Genomic DNA, 19,438 nt, shown 5'->3' on the forward strand with positions numbered 1-19,438 from the left:
GTTTGTGTTACTGTTTTTGACATTGACTTCATCATAGGTTTGTTCCTTGTCTTTTTTTATTTTCCTTTTCTTTTTTTGTGAGCAGCTGAAGAGTTGGACTTGCAGCTGAGTACATCTGACTCTTTAAGCCTTACAGTATAACTCTTAATTTAACTGTGTTTAAATACATGTTGTATTGCCCACCCCTTCCTGTTTCATTTTATGCATGCAGGTAACTGACAGCAGAAAGAGTTGATAGTGTTAACACAGCTTCTGGGTCTAAGCTGCTTTTTTATTTTATCATGTTAATATAGTATTGAGTCCTCAATGGAAAAAGTACTACTATGAAGGTTGTAGTGCAGTGCTAAGTCCATACTACTTATTTTATTATTATTACTTTTTTACATACTACTTTATTCCAAGACAGAACTGATTTACATGTTGATAGTGAAGCTCCTGTGGAACAAGCATGACATTATCTATTTCTTTAGACAGTGAGATGGAGAAAATAACGTGGTGGCTGCCAACCTGTCTCTCTCCTTGCAGGTGGCTTCCTTATGCTGCTTTGTGCTGCACCCCAGCGCAGCTGGGTTTTCTTGGTAACGATTTCTCTTGCCACTTCTTGTCTTGGCATTTGACCGCTGCTGCTGTTCTGTTGTTCCACCGTAGCAGAAGGCTGTGGGCTGGTGGAGGGGGATGGCTTTGCTAGTGGTACCAAAGGGCTTTTCAGACTAGAAAAGCATGGTGTAGACAAGAGATGTAATTTCAGAGAGCAGATTGTTTGAAGACGCAGCCTTGCAAGAGTTTGAGCCCTTTGCCTTTGTGTCCCTGCTGGACTCCTTCTTCTGTAGGAAAATACTAGAATTGTTCCTTACTGTGCTTACAGTACTTTATTTTTAAGCACAGTTGTTACCAGACATTAATACATCGCTAACTGTGCACTTGTTTGCTTTTTGTAGTATTTTAAAAAATGCTATTCTTCTGCCATTCAGTATGTGTGTATGATTTGAATGTGAAATAAATTCATGTTTTGTATGTATGAGGGAAATGGCAGCTGTGAAGTAAAATGGTCCTTAAGGCAGCATCTTGTGAAGTGGATGTCTAGAGCCTTGTATGCACTGAGATGTAGTGTACCAAATCATTGCATCTGTATCAGTGCAACCTTGGTGAACTGCATCCAAAGCTCAGTGAGACCTAATAGGCAGCAGATCAAATTACTAGGTAGGAGAGCTGCTGCAAGTTCTGTCTGTGAATATACAGTCCTTAAAACTGCTCTGGTCATGTAGCTCCTTGGGATGGTGGTTCTGAATGAGAATATGGCTGAAAGGAGTAATTTCTCTGTAGAGACAGAGATTAGTGCTGCGTTCCTTTTCCTTGTATGTCTGCACCTTCTCGGAGGACTTAATTTTCTTGGGGACTCTGTGGCAGGGTCTCACATGGGAGGGTGAGAAAGGGCAGCAGTGTCTGGGGCTACCCATCACCTTAGCCCCATCATAGTGACACTGAAGTAGTAAGCAGAGGGTCTCAGAAGTCTGCTGCAACTTCCTAACACTCCTGAGCCCTTGAGTCATGTGTCTGTGCTAGGGGAAGAGTGGAAAGCATTAAGAAAGGAGACTCTACAGTCCAGAAGGCTGTTTCTATAGTGGTGTGCAGGAGTGACGTTCTAATGTTCAATTTCTCCTTTTGAAAAACAATGTCAAGTGTTCTGCTTTATTATGCTAGGTATACATTAGACTAGAATTGTCTTACAAAACCTACCGAGTTGTCTTTTGACCCTGGTTTCTTTAAATTGATCTTTATGCAGATAAACTACCTTTAAAGAAAAAAGTACTCAAAGCAGATTTTAAATATCTCTGTGTAACAGCAAGATACTCAAATTGATCAGTACTGCTTGTTTCTGTCAGTTCACTTCAGTGTGCTGCTTATAGTTGAAGAAAGTAATTTAATTTGATCATAGTATATTTAAATTACAACATCATTCTATCCTAAAACATTTTGTTTAAAACTACAGGAGGAGAAAAGCAATTGAGTACTGAAATTGAACAATTTAATGATCATTTAAATTTTCATGAATTTTTGATACATCTGGGGGGAAAATATGGTAGATTCATAGTTATAACTTACCATTGTAATTATACTTTCCTCTTAGGAAGCAAAAATTGAACCAGAAGAATTTACAAAAAAGCTATACATAGAGCTCAAGTCATCTCCACAACCATATTTAGCTCCTTTTCTCAAGGTAAGTGTCTGTGGATATATAATATTTATTGAGGGGAAGGAGGAGGACAAGAAAAGAAAATCAAGAGAGAGCATTCAAATAAGTGTTTTCTCAGGTTACTTGAGGAAATGGTAGTTAACCTGGCCCTGTGTGACTATTACTCTTGGAAAGACAATTTTTGGGGGGACAAAGGAGTTCAGAGGAGTGATTTATGCTGTGTTCTTAAATTGGAGAGTAATTACCCTCAAAGTCATTAAACTGGTGCATCTCCGGTAGAGCAACGATACCAAGATGACCTCTTACTTGCTTGTCAAAACTAGCTATTCTGAGTTCTAATACACAAGACTGACAACAGTGGCTGTGTACAGTTTATGCAGTATTTAATCTCAGAGTATCTACACAAAGCTATTCGTATGCCTGCTGGTTTAACTGGAGGCAGAAGAAAATGCCACCCGTTTCTCTAGAAAGGGTCTGACAGGGCTACTGCAGCTTAGGAAAGGTAACCAAAGATAACTCTTACTTCCATTCAAGCAAATAATCATGTAAATTAAAAATTCTGTTTTAACGCTTCTAATCATATGGTAGAATGGTAGTAATAAAATAAAAATTAACATGCTTGTTGCACAGCAAGCATTAAATCCCAGTGGAAGGATGTAAAACTTGGCTACACTTATTTAATTGCAATGTATGCACTATTCTTAGGCTTGATACATGTGTACTTTTCCTTGGCATTCCTTATAGGCATGATGGAGAATTGAGGTATAGTTAAGTGGTGAAGCTGAGATAAAGGTTTTCTGGACCTTGTCCTCTTTAGTATTTGACAGCACATATAACAATGAATATGGTAATGTTGATACTACTTTAAATGGCTGGTGTTAATCTGTTCGAGTATGGAATGAGTATTTTTGTTAGAGTGTCAATCTTGAAATGCTTTGCTGTCAAGTTTGCCATGAGTCTTGAAGACTACAGTTATTTCTGCAAGGCTTGATGGAAAATTTTGGTTGTTTACTTATTCTCTGTTTAATTTCCTGGAGGCTTCTTAAATGCCCATGCAAAATCTAGAAGAACAAACAGCTTAGAGTATGGGCTTTCCTGCACCCAGTGCATCTCTGGCTGCAGAAGGACCAGGCTGTGAGTGTAGGGTCAGTGTGAGTGGTAGTGGTTTCCTATGAGCTGTGTGGAGTCTTAGCAGAGTCCTACTGACAACCAGGCAAGTTTGGCTTCAGAAGTAGCATAGCTGCTTCCTGCAGGGGCCCTGGCTATGAAAGCCACTGGACATGGGCTGACTGTACTTGCATGCGGCCAGTTTAGGTGTTGCTGTCTTCCCAAAACAGTGCAGTTGAACCTCAGAAGCTTTGCACAGACCCAGCTTGAATCTGGCACAGCTAGACCTTGTCTGGGGCTGGTGAGCCCTATAGAGGAGTGGAGGGGTGGCTGCACTGTGCTTGCAAATGCTTCCTTGGGGCCCCCCAAGAGTTTTTTAGCTCAGGCACAGCACTGTCCTCATGCACTTACAGAGTTGCTCAGCCTGAGCTAATAAGCTATCCCACAATGTGGAGAGCTGCTACGCTCGGGTCACAGACCTCTAAGCAGTTCCACAGAAGTTAAGTTGGGTTTATCAGCATGGATCAGACCCTGACCCATCACAATAGAGCCACTGTGGCATGTTGCCAGGTACTGGCATCATCCAGGCTTTTCTGTTTTGGGCAGTATCCATACCCCATAATCCTTGACAAGATGCTCTCTCCCTGTTGTACACTTACGTTGAGAAAGAAAGACTGGGATTTCGCATACATTTAAACATCACTGTGATCAAAGTTAGCTGACTTCGTAGTGTTACCCATCCTTTGAAACATCTTGCACTCTGATTGTTTTATGTGAAATTCCTTAAGGTTGATACACATGAGTTGGGTCTGGTCTGTAACTCTGAGCAGCTGTAACAGGACTGAGTGCCAAATGGAAGCTGACTTCAGGAGCACTTCTCTAAAGTGCTACAAGGATCTGTGCTGGCCTTGTTGTGGGAGGAACACTTGCAGCTTGAGTCTGGAAAGAAATGTGGTACAGCTTGTTTCCAATTTACTGTTAGCTAGTGAAGTGGAATTTTAGGGAGGACTCTCTAGAGTTGTCTTATCTTTGAGCTGCAGGCTTTTGATGAAATTGGTGCACATTTTGTTTTGTCTGTTCCAATAGGTGGAAAAGTACAGTGACTTTGGCTGTGAAGCCTGCTTGATTTTTCAAATCTCTGATGGATGCTTTTGGTAAACAAATTGCATCAGGAGCATGTGGAACGCCGAGCAGCCTTTCAAAAGAAAAGGAAGTGAATGTTAAACGTAGGCATGCTGCAGAAGGTGCAGGCGTGCAAACAATTTGTTCACTTGTGTATTAGCGTGTGAGACACATTCCTTTTGTATGAAGCCCAGAGCAACAGCACTATACTGCAGACTCTTACAAACTTCAAAACTGACAAGGGTATAAAAAAAAGAGGGGGTTGTGAGAATATACAGGTAGTTGCAGAACTGATTTCCCCTGGTTCTGAGCCATAAGAGATTGTACATAGTCAAGGAGAAAAATCTTTAGAGGGCTTGAAGATTATTCTGTCCATTAACCTTCTCAAACACAGCTGTGGTGAAAATGAGAAGTTGCCATATACCTTTACTGATGTTCTCCTGTTGCAAAGAACTGTCTGGTTTAAGTTATGCTGCTGGAGCAATGCAGACATTATTAAAGTGGTATCTCCCCCTAGTGTAGATACAGCTGTATTGGTATAGAAGTGCTCCTGTTTTCAGAGCTTGTTTCTGACTTTGGTAGATAGTTTGTAGTTCTTTGTCAGACAGGCTTGGTGGAATAAACACAGCTGTTACCATATAGCAGTTTTTTTGCAAAACAGATTTTTTTGAGTTAGAAAAGCGGTTAGAATGGCCTTACTATGAAACATAAATTCCAATTTGAAAAATCTGAACAAGAGAACCAGGTTATGGGTGAGTTTCCTATAGATGGGGTTTGCTGCATACAGTGAAGCCATTGTGACTGTCGACCTTTGTTCAGCCTGCGTTGGGTGATTCTTGTGGTCTTCACTGAGCATCATCAAGTTAAGGGTCCCTGAATTCTTGTAAAACTTGTTTGAAGTAAGCAATCCATTGTCTCATGAAAAATTAAATTAGAATATGAGGATTTAGTTGCTAATGTATCAGTACTGTGGAAGATTCTGCTAATATTACATCAAGTGTTTTTTTGTTTTTTTTCTTCTAGAAAAGCATGTTTGCTTTACGGCAGCTAATGCCCAATGCTCAGAGCTTTATCCAGCAGTGTATGCAGCAGGCAGCTCCAACCCCAGAAGCTGTTTTGACTTGTATCTCTGCAGCACCAACTACTTCGAGAGGGGTGGTAACCTCAGCTGTAGCAACAACTTCTCTTCCAGTTATAAAACCAGTATCTGCCTCTGTAACAGTCACAGCCTCTCCAGTTATAAAACCAGTATCTGCCTCTGTAACAGTCACAGCCTCTCCAGTTATAAAACCAGTCCTTGTCAGTGCATCAGCGACAGCATCTCTGCAGACCGTAAAGTCTGTTCCTTCCTCTGCAGTGGTGACGGCATCTCTTCGGCCTGCAGCTTCAGTCCTCACCACCACAACAGCAACATCAGGGCTGACGGCTATCCGAACTGTCAAGCCAGTCTTCACCTCTGTGGTACCAACGTCCACTCTCCAGTCTCCAAAGCCAGTGCTGGTCTCTACAGTGGCATCTTCAGCAACATCCCCTCTCCAGCATCTGAAATCAGTCACTGGAACCCCAATCACTATCAAAATCTCACAACCGAACTCAGTCGCTGCGCAGTCAGTGGGTGCTCAGCAAGTGGTTAAAGTGAAACAGTTGGTAAGAGGAGTTTCTCTGTGTCTCTATAACCATGCGTCTTTACTTCTACCATTTTGTAAAGAGGATACCAATTTGGATCTTAGCTGTTGTTTTTTTTTTTCTAAACTTACGAAATCAGTCTGCCGTGAGCTAACCAGAAGCTAGTCTGTCAGAAGTTAATCATTTACATTATAGTTTATGGATACTGAGCCCTCGCTGAAAAGGTGAAAGCCAAACTGTAAGCTTGGTCTCTTGCAAGACAGGCTGACCACCATTCCACCAGACCAAACACAGAGCTGGAGACATGAGGGAATGTGAGTTCTGACCACTCTGTGTGTGCAGCCAGGGTAAGTTGGCATCTGAAAGAAAAGGCAACAAGTGCTTGTGTCAGAAACAGAAACTGCTCATGGGATGCTTGTGTTAATTACTGTTAGGTGCCCTGTTAGGGCTGTGCCTCGGCTAGCCACCAGGGATTCCAGTCTCTCTACCAGTTCCTACCCGGGATACACCTGGATACTTCTCAGGCACAGATGACTTGATGATGTTTAGTTATATGTTAACTGAAATGTACAAACTAGCTAAATGAGCTTTTCAGAGTGGAGTTTTGACCTCCACATTTACTAAGACGTGTTAATTATGAAGTCATCCAAAAGTGAGGTTTTTTCTATTAGGCCTCATTAGCTAACAGGTTTGAGGGAAAATAAATACCTTATTAAAGCAATACCTTCAAAAGCAGTGTGTTAACTTTTTGTCTTTGCACAGGTTAACCTCTTGCTATTGTTAATATTAAATACCAGCAAACTGTGGATCGTAGGTATACCCCAAAGACCAACGTTGTGAAATACATGAGGTTTGGTTTCTGGGTGTTTGAGATACCAAGTAGTATGCCATTTAACTGGCTTACCTGTAAGTAATGTTCCCAAGTGTTTCGAGACAACAGTCTCCCTTTGGCAGTTAAAGAACTCCAGTTCTTGAATAGGACTTCCTTGTAAAGATTTCTTCCCTAAAAGGGGGGAAAACATTAGGCTTGCTGTGAAGCCACATTTAGTTTTCGCAGGTATAGTAGGACATTTAGTGTGTGAATTTCCTATGTAATTCATTGTGTATACTTGATTTAACAGTATGCAGACCCCTAAAATGTTTTGCTTTTTTAGATTTCTTCTTTTCAAAGTACATAAGTGTCCTGGTTTCAGCTGGGATATAGTTATGGTGGTGGACGTAATGCAAGAATCCTGGATTCTAAATAAAAAGCTTATGCTACCAGCTTTTCACCTTTCCAGACTTGCTTAAAAGGAACAGCACATCTTGGAGGAGATGAGGGGTCCTTTTTGTGAGTGTGTTTGTTTCAAAAACTAAGAAATAAAACCCACCAAAACCAGGTATAAGCATATGCACTGATAATCTTCAATAGTAATAGATAAAGCCAAATTGGAAAAGGAGTTTATACCCTTACTGGCTTTGAGGATTCAATTTGAAATTCCAGCCAGAAGAAAATAGGAGCTTCTTAGGTTGTACAAAGGCTGGAGAGCAGTTTGTTGGCTACGCAGCAAGCCATGTAATCCAGGGGAAAGGTTGACCATCTGTACAAACAGATGAGGAAGCTTAACTCTACGCTAGGGAGTCAAAATGCTTCTTGAGTATGATATTGATGAACTCAAGAAGTTACTCCTGCTTCCTCCACTGCTGCATTGTGGCAGCCTGTTGCAATTCTTTTTCTTCACTGTGCGTTGAAAACACTGACTTGCATATAAAACATGTTTTTATCCTCATTTGGGTAGATCCCAGGCACAGTGATTAAAATACTTGCTGTAGAAAGGCTGAGTTGACCACTTTGCAGCTTAGCCTTATCAGGAACTTGGTGTTTGTTCAGACATGTTAGCACAAAGAGCAAGTTAGTGGAAGTGGCTGCATCTTCTTGGGCTTCCCTGATGCCTTTCCTTGAAAGGACAGAGGGTCTGTTTCCTCCCACAAGAAAACAGATATGGACCTCCCCTCCCTAACAGAAGGGTCCTGTTGGCAGCTGAAAGGAAGCACATGCCAGCTGTGCAAATCTGTCCATATAATGCTGCCAGCAATTTCTTTCCCTTTCCAGCCCACAGGGTCGTCTGATGCCATGCACTCCCTCTACATGCCCATTTCTAATTTAGGACTCTTGTGCTTGATGAATGTGAAATGAACTTTCATGTGCCAACTCTGTTGTAATGTTGGTGGTGCTTAAGAATGCAGTACTGCAGTATTTTAGTATCAAAATTGTGACCAGAGTGATGCACCATGTAACTTTCATTTCCATAGTGTGATTATCAAAACTCTAGGTTTGTATGGTGGATACAGAGGGACCTGTTCTTCGGGAATGCTGTTGGGATTGATTGCACACCTGTGCTGTAAGAGTTGCCCTCTTGGAAGGGTTCCCTCCTGATGACTTCTTTTATACAGCCTCATTTAAAGGCATTGGGTCACAAAGAAGTTTCATCTTGGAAATAAGGCTTGTCTTGCTGCCATATTTCTGTATCTCTTGTTAAAGTACAATAAATGAAAATCTACGTTACCAGCTGCTGGCCTCCAGTGGCAGGAAAGTTGCTGTGAGACTACAACTTCATGATAAGCTTAAAGAACAAGAGTTTTATGGTGTAGTCCCCACAATTACCAGTGAGATGCACTCCCTGGACGTTGCTAACAGTTGAAGCAAGAAGTGGAGTGCTTGTGCTGTTCCAGCTACTTGTTTTTAGTGAGTTGTTAGTTGAGTCCCTTCAGAGCTGAGCTTTCTTGACTAGAGAGTCTCTGTTATTTTTCAAGAGATTTTTGTCCTGGATGTATGCTTTTGCATTCAGCTGGTGAGGCTTCCTTCCTGAAGCAGTCCTTGAGGTGTGTGATGATACCTCAACATTCCTCTGCTGCTCTCTGAATTTTGCTTTATGAATGTAGAACAGACGCAAGTAAGGCTAGTCAAAGTCTCTCTCAGGCAGCTGACTTTATGCTGTTGTCTGGATGTTGCATTGTAATTTTGCTTTACTTAAGAGTGTTGGTGCTTTTTATTCTGATGTCTCTGTCAACCTCCTTAATGGGGCACAAAGGAACAGTCCTTTTCCTTTATTACTTCTTGCTGCTAACATGAAGAGACAATAACTCTTTCTCATAGGTATTACCTACTTTTGTAATACTTCTTTCTGGATTTAGATCCTTGTTGAAATTTCTAGCATTGTTGCCCTCCCTGTAGCAACTCCCAAGGACTTCAAGCTTCTGTTAGTCTAGCAGTTAGAATGGCAAACAGAAAATTAGCTTTACTGCCAATACATCCTTTCCGTGTCTTGTTGATCTAGTCTCCTCGGTTACTTGGCTTATTTCCCAACCTCCACCTAGACTGTTGATTTAACGTTGCCAGTCTCTGTTCTTTTGTCTGTTGTACCTTAATCTTGAATGCTGCGCTTTCCTCCTGTGCTGTTTCAGTGTTTCGATGCCGAAGATGAAGCATCATTCTCACTGGTGGTAGGGAGGATCTCTTGATGCGTGTCAGTGTGGGTGCTGGCAGAGCCTTGCGAGCAGTTTGTCCAAGCTGATCGGTTGGTGGCTCAGTAATTGCCTGAACACCTAAATGATGCTGTTAATGTTATTTACAACTTCCAGCACATGGAAGCTGGGTCTCTCAGAAGTATCTAACTGCACTTTGGTAAAACATATGGCAGCTAATGTTCATGTCTGTATTACTTCATGAGCAAGTGCTGCGTGTGTGAACCTTGACTCTGTACACAGTCTACCCATGCATGTACTCCCATGGTTCTTTCCTTTTCTGGAACCTAGGTTTCTTCTCAACAGCTGTCTGTTTCTTGTCTGGTTCTTGGACACCACCTTCAGCTCAGTTATTCTGCTTTCCTGTTGCGATGCCAAACCCTGATGCTATTAATATGGGCATGGGTGGGGTGTATCTTGAGTATTTGATACACAAAATGCCTCTTTTTGTGAATGAGTGATGCTTATCCTGATGATGTTTACTGACAAATATGAAGCTAGATGACAGAAGGAGACAGACTAATTTCTGAAGTATAATAAATTATTTTTGTAATTAAACTTGTGCTGTGTTGCTGTACAAGCACTCTTTAGACTTTCTAAAGTCAGACAAAAAAGATGTAGAGGAGAAAACGTGGCTTCTTGATTCCAGAACTTCCTTTATATTAGCTTTTGCTGACAAAAAGTAGGATTCAATCTGAAGATGTTGATAATTTTGTGTTTTGCTAAAAGCACATCTTTCTATTACTTGTAATCAAGAACTTTTCCAAAGGATGTAACAAAAGCTGCAGCCCACATTCTGCTAGCTAGGAGGCTTAGAAATGGGCTTTTAGGGGTGGGGGAATTTTGTTACTTTCTTGCATTTTAATATGTGCCCCTGAAGAGGAAGACTTAGTATTTATGGGCTGTGCCTGTAGGCCTGTGTGACAACATCCTGCTGTCTGGTTTTATTTCTTTAAAGAGCCTCTTTAAATAAAACAAAACAATCATCCCCTTTCCTTTTTACCCTTCAGCAGCGTACTGATGCTTTTGTGTAGAGGCTGTACTCACTATGGGTGTTGCTGGTTAGTACTTCATGTTCCAGCTAACTGATGTGTTCAGTTTACTTTTGCTTAACACTTTGAAACGCGGCATCTCAATTTACAATTGATGTTGCAGCTCTAAAAATGCCTTAGTAACTTTACAGTGTATACTCTTAATTCCTGACAGGAAAAGGATTTCATGTTTGACTTCTAACTGTTTTGGTGTTCTCTCTTTTTAACTAGGTGTATGTGATATCTACCCTTTTGAACCTGTTGGCACACAGACTCAATATTCAACTGTCTTGTTAAGCAGGACTTACATAGAGGAAAGCCTCTAAGTGTAATGGATCGTGTAATACTCAGTGAAACTTGTCTAATATGGTTTTCAGTAGAGAGTAAAGGTGAAGTATCTGTTAGAACTCACAGAGTTAGAGCTTAAAGCTAAATGAACATGTTGATACATTGATACTATTTACTTCTGTGTATGTTCATCTCTTCTCACTCTGTGATATTGTATATTGCACTTCCAGGTAGTCCAACAACCATCAGGGACCATTGTAAAGCAAGTATCTTCACTCCCGCAACCCTCAACACTGACCCTACAGACATCTCAGAAAAGCATGCCACTGAATACACTTGTTCAAACTAGCCAGTTACCTGCAGGTAAAGTGAAACCTTTTTAATGGAGAAGGGAGAAGACTGTTGAAGTATAGAAATAAGTGCAGGCTGTTGGTGGATTGTAGGAATATAAGAAGGTGGCTGTCTGTTGGGAGCAGCCAGCTCCGTGTGATAAGTTGAACATCTTTGCTTGGAGCTCTGATGAGAGTGCCATGTCAGCTTCTGGAACCTGTTACAAGCATGTCAGCCAAACATATGTACTTGTTAAAAATACTGTGAGTAAGCTCCTTGCAATGAAATTCCTTTAAACCGTGATGCTTTTGAGAATTGTTTTCCTTCAACAGGTCCTGGTTGATGCACAATGTGAGTTTGTCTCAGGCAGCCAGTTTTCACTAAAACCTTCCACTGGTCAGCAGAGAGGAGGGTGTTTGCTGGCATTGTGTAGTGGTTTGGGCCAAACAGAACGTGTAGAATGTAAGATTCTAGAGTGTCTAGTTTTCCATGGACCTGAGTAGTTATTGAGACTGCAGTAGCCTTTGCTAGAAGCATGAACTGATTAAACAGTTGTTTTAGCATTTTGCTTTCTACCATGGCATGTTCTTTGTTTTGTTTTAGGTTCCATTCTGAAACAAATTACCTTGCCAGGAAATAAAATTCTGTCGCTTCAAGCATCTCCTGTTCAGAAAGCTGAAATAAAAGCAAATGGAGCAACATCCTTCAGGTAAAAATAAACAATATCAGAAGTTTACTGTAAGAAGGAACAAAAGAAACAGACAGTTTAGAAGTGGCAACAGAACCCAAATCAAAGCAACTTTCTTTAGAAACTTGTTTATGATAGAAGTTTTTCAATTTATAATACCAGTTGGGAAGGGGAAACCTAAAACTTTTGACTTCATATCAGATGATAACTATTTTTAATATAAGAAAGCTGTCTTGATGAGGTTGGATTTTTATCATGCTGTCACAAGAATGTAATTATATAAACAGTGTGCATCACTGTGTACCAGTTTTTCACTTGCAGAGGAGGCATATTTGATCTCTATCCTATGAGTACTATTAACTAATCTAAAGCAGTTACCTTGTATTAAAAGCTTTCTGTAGAATTAAAGCAGATATAACCTGTTTTTTACAGATCGAAAGATAGCATTGAACTGTTACTTGGACTGGTTGGTAACCTGTCTAAAGCTCTGTGCTGTATTTCAAAGTCTTTTATTAGTTCCTCTTACAAGCTTGTTCCTGTATGTAGAGGTGAAAGTCTTTGACTACACCACTAATTATGACTTCTGGCACATTCTCCTAGGCATTTAGATTACAAGAGTGCTTAAAGCCTTTAGTTCTGGTAACTGATTAACTTTTCAAAAGCAGAAATTATTTTTGTAGCTCTGAAATGTCATGTTGGAACAGAGGTACAGACTGCTGTAAGCATTATAAACTTATGACTTTAAGGCAAGCACGAATTTGCTCTTCTGGGGATAAAAGCAGATATGACACCTTTGTCTTGTTGACCAGTTGACTTCTTATCTCTTGAAAGCTACATACAGCTTTGTGTGCACTGATACAAGACAGAGAGCTGTTGTTGTTTATAGTAACATACAGTATATAGTAAACACCAGAATACAGGTAGCCAGAAGTTGAAATAAAAAGCTGATGTTAAAGCAATAGCTCTGTTCAGCTGTCTCAAGCTCTTACGAAATACACTTCGGAATATAATTTGGGATGTAATTTTGGGTAGTGATGTTTGGGAAAAAGAAAATCACTTCATAAATATAATTAATAGAAAAAAAAGCCAAAACAACAAACAAATTAAATAAATAAAAAAGGGGAACTTTTTTTTTCTCTGCCAGTTGGAATATATTAACTGTCTTACATGAAAAAGTTTGAATTCTTGAAGTTCGTTCTCCAAATTGTGGAATTCTTAGTGTAGGAAAAACTCTGGTTTTACAGTGTGATCCAAGATGGATTTCTGCTCTTGCTTTTGGATTATGATTTTCAAAGTAGCTTAATTTCATGAGAATTCATATTTAAAATCTCTAACTCACCTTAATTTTTTCTAAGAAGCATTCTTATATCCCTGGTGCTTCTTCTATTCACTGCTATAACCAAAACTTCCAACTTCAAAACCTATATATGAGCATCCTCTTATATCTGAACCTGGGCAGCGTTTACCTGAGCTTTTGGCTTCCCTCCATCAAGTATGTATGTTCTCCAAGCAGGCCTAACACCACATAGGGTTAATCTGGCCTGGGCAATAGGTGTTCCCCAGTAAGCTGTGAAGTGGGTTGTTCTCTTCTGTCTTGACTTTCAGTATTCCCAGCACAGCTGTTCTTTGTGACCTGTGATCCATCATGCATGACCTGCTGATCATGTGTGAGGCAGAGAGAAGCACCATAGCCCCCTTTCAGGTTTTGTGATGAGATTCGTTATGGGCAGAGAGTGTGTCTTGTAATTGATGTGATTGTACATGTGGCACTGCAAACTATACTCTCATTGCAGTATGTCACTGAGCCTGGCTCCCTCTGCTACTGTGTGACTTGGTTAGGTTAGGATTTGAGCTCGAGTGTACTCACTAAGCTGTACTTAATAGGCTGCAATTTGACCATGTCTGCTCCTTAATGGGCTGGTTTAGGTTGCTTGAGATGAGCAGTAATAAAGTGGTGATTCCTTATCTCCCAGTTAAAAAAAAAAAGAAAAAAGGTTCTAGAAATTATGTTCTTCACTGTCACTTGATTGCCCCATAGCATGTATTGTAAAGGGAAGTCTGTTTTAAAGCATCAAGTTTTTATAAACTGCTTTATATACTTCTGTAAAGTATATGCTAGAGCACTCTGGAAAAAATGAGACACATGTTTGCCTCTTTGTGCATCTATTCTGTCTAATAGAATTGTTCTCCAAAGCACATACAACTCTTGACTTCTGTGCATTTTGTCCAGAAGGGACTAGCGATCTCAATCAGAAGACAAACAGGAGTGAGGCAGCAGAGTGGAGAATGTCCTGGCAGCTGCTCCTCCTCCCCCATGCTGGTGGTGAGCGCTGGTGGTTCTTGCCCCACTGGAGTTGTCTGTGATGGTGCAGGGAGGTTAGGGCTGCACATGCCCTTCTCGTTTTAGCTTTTGGCTGTTGTATAACATGCGTTAAAGATGGATTCAGAAGAATACACGTGCGTTGGTCGAACACCAGAGGGTGCCACAGCCTCACTTTTCAAGCCAGTACAGGCACATTTGTAGGTGCGTGGTGCATCTGCCTTGCTTGCTCCTCTTTTCCAAGAGAACGTTCAGCGTAAGTGTCGAAACTGACTTCATACAGGGTAGCACTTTCTGTTCTGTTTCCCCATTGTCCTAATAAACTTAAATCACTGGAGACTTAAAACAGCTGGGAGAGTTTTTTCTTGTTGGTTTCTGGGTGTGATATGTGAAATATAAAAAGCATTAAAGAAAGTGGTGTGGAAGGGGGGCTTTATGGGGGGGATTGTTGAAAATGAAAGCAAGTCAGTATCCAACAGGAATGTGTGTGTGTTTGCTATGGCATATTTTAAATTTGTCACTTTAGTAGAATGATTTCTATCGCTTACTCGAAGTACATCATACCTTACCTAAAATGAGTGAGGTTTGTTGGAACAGCAAAGGGAAACAGAATAGTAAAAAGTACAAACTTCACATGGCTTCTGAAACTTATATTTTCTTTAGTGAGTACTACTTCTAAGGAAATGTAATTATAGTTTCTTTGGGTTAGGTAAAATAAGTGCCGGAGTGTTTTCATAAGTGAAAATTAGTCTTCCATCAAGGCTAGTGACTTGGTGATTTAATGCAAAGTTATGAAGAAATTAGAATTGGTCCTTAAAAACAGTACAGGTAAGGATGTCTGCTTGCATATACGCTCTTGTACATGTGTACTCACAAGAGAGACAGTGAGAAATGGAAATATGCATGGAAGTATTAAAGAAAACAGTAAACTGATAAAGAGAAACTCAGGTATGTAGAAAGGTGGATAGATATGTAGTGTAGAAGTTTACCTCCTTCATGTTGAGTATTTGGAGTATGTGGCCAGATTGAAAGCTAAAATGGTTTCCTGAAACAGTGTACTATACAGTTGTACCTGAGCTGTGAGCATCCTTACCTGGATTTTGTAAGCAGCTCCACTGGGGTAATGTCAGGTTCCAGCATCTAGCTCTGATATCTTCTGATGTGTTCTTGGTGCTAGTCGTGCTGATTTTTGTAATCTCCTTTATCGGAAGATTGGTGTCAGCCTCCACTTTAGTGGGATTCTTGTCTCTGCCATCAGCAGAGTAGTGGTCATTAAGAAGAAGAAACAGGAGTGTACTTGTGAAGATCAGTTAGCACTCAATTATCATGCAGTGAAGTTTCATTTACATACTTCTTGAAAGATCAGGGTCTCTGTTAGGCTGATAGGGCTTGACTATATGCTCAGTTGCTGGGCGTGAAAGAGTAGGGAGAGAGAAATAGTTCTGGCAGCGGTAACTTCAACTTTGAATCCTGATCATGGTCATCTAACTGCTCTGACAGTCCTGGGGTTTAATGCTTTTAGCACAATGGATTTGGGGTACAAGCCTAGTCAGGAAGCTATCGTGTCTAGTTAGACTTAATGAATGAAGCTGGTTTGAGAATCCTTTGGATCTCTATTCCTGAATGAATCATTTTTGTATAGCTCCCAGCCATGAGGGCACACAAATAAATAGAAGGAGGAGTAGGGAAGGGCTGGACTCCTTTCCTAGCCAGGCTTATCTCCAGAAATTTGTGGTAGACAACTTACACCATAGAAACTTACTGAAGCCCAAAGGAGAAGATCCCTAAGGAAAAAATCCCAACACTTTCTTGTGTGTTTTGAGTATGGCTCAAACCCAACCTACATGTTAATAACATCAGCTTCTACCCACTGCCAGCCCTAAGAGATCACATTTCACTTAAGAAAGGCATATTTCTGGCTAACCCCTTGTTCAAGAGTGAGGTAGGCCACACAGTATTTTCTGAAGGTGAACTTTATCAGACCTTGCCAGAGAATACTCTTCAAGAGGAGAAGTGTGTGTTTTAGTTTTGTTTTCCAAATCAAAAGACCTTCAGATTGAGTGCTTTCACTTGTCTGTATTGATATTGCAGACATCTATTCTGGATTGGTTCTTGAAGCCACTGTCAGGGCCTTTGTTACTTTATTTCACTTACTTGAAAATAACTTGGATTGTTTCACTGCCAAAGTCCTGACAAATCTTTTCCCATATAAGATTCATTCAGTATTTTAACTTAAATGATTTTATTAAAAAAAAAATAATAAAAAGAAAGCTGAGGCACACAGGCTATTTGCTTAACATGAGCTTTGCTATGAGTATGTGTTAGTGCTCAGTATGCCAGATTTGAGGTTTTATTTTAAACACATAGTCCAAAGCTGCTACAGCAGAATCCAGCAAATTGAGCTGGAACTAGAGCTCTGCTGCTGTTCTTCAAAAGCATGACATCCCCTCTGCTACATACGTAAGTACTGTATGGTAGGAGTGATTCAAAGGGCAAGGTCTAGGTTGGTTCTAGTATATAGACAAAGGAGTGTTTGCATCTTATTTTTTAAGAGAACTCACTAAAAGGAAAGCAAAGTTCAGGTCTGTGCTAACATGCCTGTGCTGTAAGCTTCAGTTCATAGGGTAGGTATCTCAGTTAGAAAGTGGGCTTCTTTATGAGTCAATATCCAGTTTCCTTCAGCACTTAGTTCTGCCTGATGAATTGGAGTTTTGAAACAAATTTCAAGCTTTAAGAGTGGTAGTGCAGGGCAGGGGGTTTGGGAGCTTTTAATCCAGGTTTACCTCAGTCCCTGGCTTTTGAGCTCTCTCAGAATTTCGGTTTCATATAGAGGATTTGCATGCCTAGCAACTGAGGCATTAGTCAATCTAATGTTTGAGACGCACTTCACTGAAGTGTGAAAGCTGTTAACTTCCACCTGTCCTTGTCCACACCCACACTAAACATCTATTGTGTAGGGGTAGCCTCCAAGATACGCAATGTGGCTGTTGATAGTCAAGAAGCTTTTTCTTTCTATCTATTCTGAGCAAAGCATTAAGTGTTGTTTTTCTCTTTAGTAGAGTTGAAGATGATATAAATGATGTGACTTCTATGGCTGGGGTCAATCTTAACGAGGAGAATGCATGCATTTTGTCAACAAACTCTGAGGCCATTGGTACTGTGATCCGCTCTTGTGCAGATGAACCTTTTCTCTCCTCGGAAGCGCTTCAGAAGAAGATCTTGAACATAGGTGAGAATAAAGTGTGTGCAACAGATATGTATGGATGTAGCATTTCCTTGCCTGCTTCATTAGCTAGCCTCCAGTCTTTGAAGGAGGAGCTGGAACTACTTTGATCATCTCAAGTCATGTGTTTCTACCAAAATATACTGAGTTTTTATTTCTGCTTCTAGGAAACAGCTCTTTTGTAAGGTTTTCTTTTACATGTAAATAGTCTGAAGCACAAGCAGAAGAAACAAACTGGTGCCACTTTAACATGTGAGAAGTGAGCAACTTTATGACTCTTAAACTTAATGGAACACTTAATAACCGTATAGATGCTGGTGTCAAAACACTTTAAGTGTGCTTTTCTATTTCTGCAGCTCCCAACTTGATACATTACACTGACTTTCCTAACAGTTTTTGCATTCCTCAGCCTGCTCAGGTGTACGTATTCTATTGACCAGCATTAAGGGTTTCAAACTGCCAATACACACAGGGCAGACCTTAGTTTATAACTCTTTCTATGGGAAAAAATTTAATTTTATGTGAAAGAGACATTAAAGCTGTTTGTCTGTATCACTGAATAATACTGGAATGTATGTTAAGTGCCTGTGACTAACCTCTTATAGGAAGCTTTTAGTGTATGTATTATTTCAGCTGTTAGTTTCTGAGCAAAATAACAACTGTTGCTTAGCAATGTTGTATTATGTCAGAGCAGGGTGCATGTATTTGTATAGCACCACGCTGATTGGTACCACTGCTGTCTACAGCAAACTGGATGAATATTGCTCAACTCCATGCTCATGCTCTCTGCCTGGTAGCTTGCCCTACTGGAACAGTGAGTTTTACAGCTGAGCATTCAAGAAAGCCTGTTGTTTGTACATGCAGTTGTAATTCTGTCACAGTGGTTTAACTACATGATCATAAAATCTTTCTGTTTCTACATGCAACTGGTTCTTGGTCCAAACTGAGCAGCTAGCATGTGATGAGCATGTGGCCTGCAAATGCTGCCTGCTACCTCCATACATCCTGCATTAGTGCAGATGTGCCATCTGAGCTGTATACAGCATAGTTGAGGGAAGTGCTGTGTCAGTAGTGGAAAAGAGAAAATACACATCAAAACTGGTGCCTAGAAGACTTTCCCAAAATTCAGTAGAGCATTAACCAGTCGTTCAGGGGAAGTGGGCATAAGGAAAAATGAAGAGCTGTACAAAAACATAAAGTACTTCTAGAATAATTTTCTCATTTAGGGTGTGAAGACAATTCATTTGAAGATGGATGGATACAAGCCTGGCTGTTTCATGGCTGGCGTGGTAGCTGTTTCACATTACTAATAATAATAATGCATGTTGTAAATGAAGAGCGTTTTGATTGCAAGGAAAATATTACAGTGAGGGAATACAGCAATTCAGAAAATGAACACTTCTGCTTTTGAACCAAGCCCTTTTGGTTTATGAATCGTGTGTGAAGGGAGGTCTTGAGATTTGGGATGTTTTGTCTTCAAGTTGGCATACTAAAATGTATTCTGATAGTCTAGTGAGAAGTTGCTGTGGAAGTGTTGAAAGGTGCTTGAACAAAATGAGCTTTGCACTCTGCTAGGGTACAGGCCAGTGCTCGCTGGCAAAGATCAAGTAGTGGGAACACTTAGATTATATCTGGGAAAGCATTGTAGATTCTCCCTGTCTCACGAGACTGTTTTTCATTTTCAGTTAGAGTAGCAAAAGCAAATGAATTAGGTGATTAGTTTTTTTTTTACTGTGTAGTGTTTATCCATTCTTAACACTCTGCTTGGCAATAAATACTGAAATGGGTTTTGAAGGCGTGCTGTATATTGCATCATAAAATATTACAGCCGCTGTAAATGCAGCAAGGGGCAAGGGAAAGTGCTTCTGACAGGTACAGCACATGAGGCATGTGAAACTGCTGCCTGCTGTGCCTACCAGGGAAAAATCATTGCCATCCAGGTGTCTCAACAGAGTCGCACTGAATGATCGATGGTGTCAACCACAGGCAGGCTTCTCCGTCGGCA

General features: G+C 40.5%; 1 protein-coding gene across 2 annotated transcripts in view; it reads left to right on the forward strand.

Moving 5' to 3' along the window:
- The window catches only part of TAF4B (TATA-box binding protein associated factor 4b), a 70,635-nt gene that overhangs the window by 20,437 nt on the left and 30,760 nt on the right, over positions 1-19,438 (forward strand). Inside the window, exons 6-10 of one of the 2 annotated variants that reach the window (XM_065668158.1) lie at positions 2,129-2,218; positions 5,447-6,070; positions 11,103-11,235; positions 11,806-11,911; positions 17,267-17,439. In XM_065668158.1, coding sequence (XP_065524230.1) covers positions 2,129-2,218; positions 5,447-6,070; positions 11,103-11,235; positions 11,806-11,911; positions 17,267-17,439 — 1,126 coding nt within the window. The remainder of the gene's footprint in view (positions 1-2,128; positions 2,219-5,446; positions 6,071-11,102; positions 11,236-11,805; positions 11,912-17,266; positions 17,440-19,438) is intronic. The other variant, XM_065668159.1, reaches the window with a different exon arrangement.

The sequence above is a fragment of the Lathamus discolor genome, chromosome 2 (assembly GCF_037157495.1).
Source record: "Lathamus discolor isolate bLatDis1 chromosome 2, bLatDis1.hap1, whole genome shotgun sequence".
Taxonomy (NCBI): domain Eukaryota; kingdom Metazoa; phylum Chordata; class Aves; order Psittaciformes; family Psittacidae; genus Lathamus; species Lathamus discolor.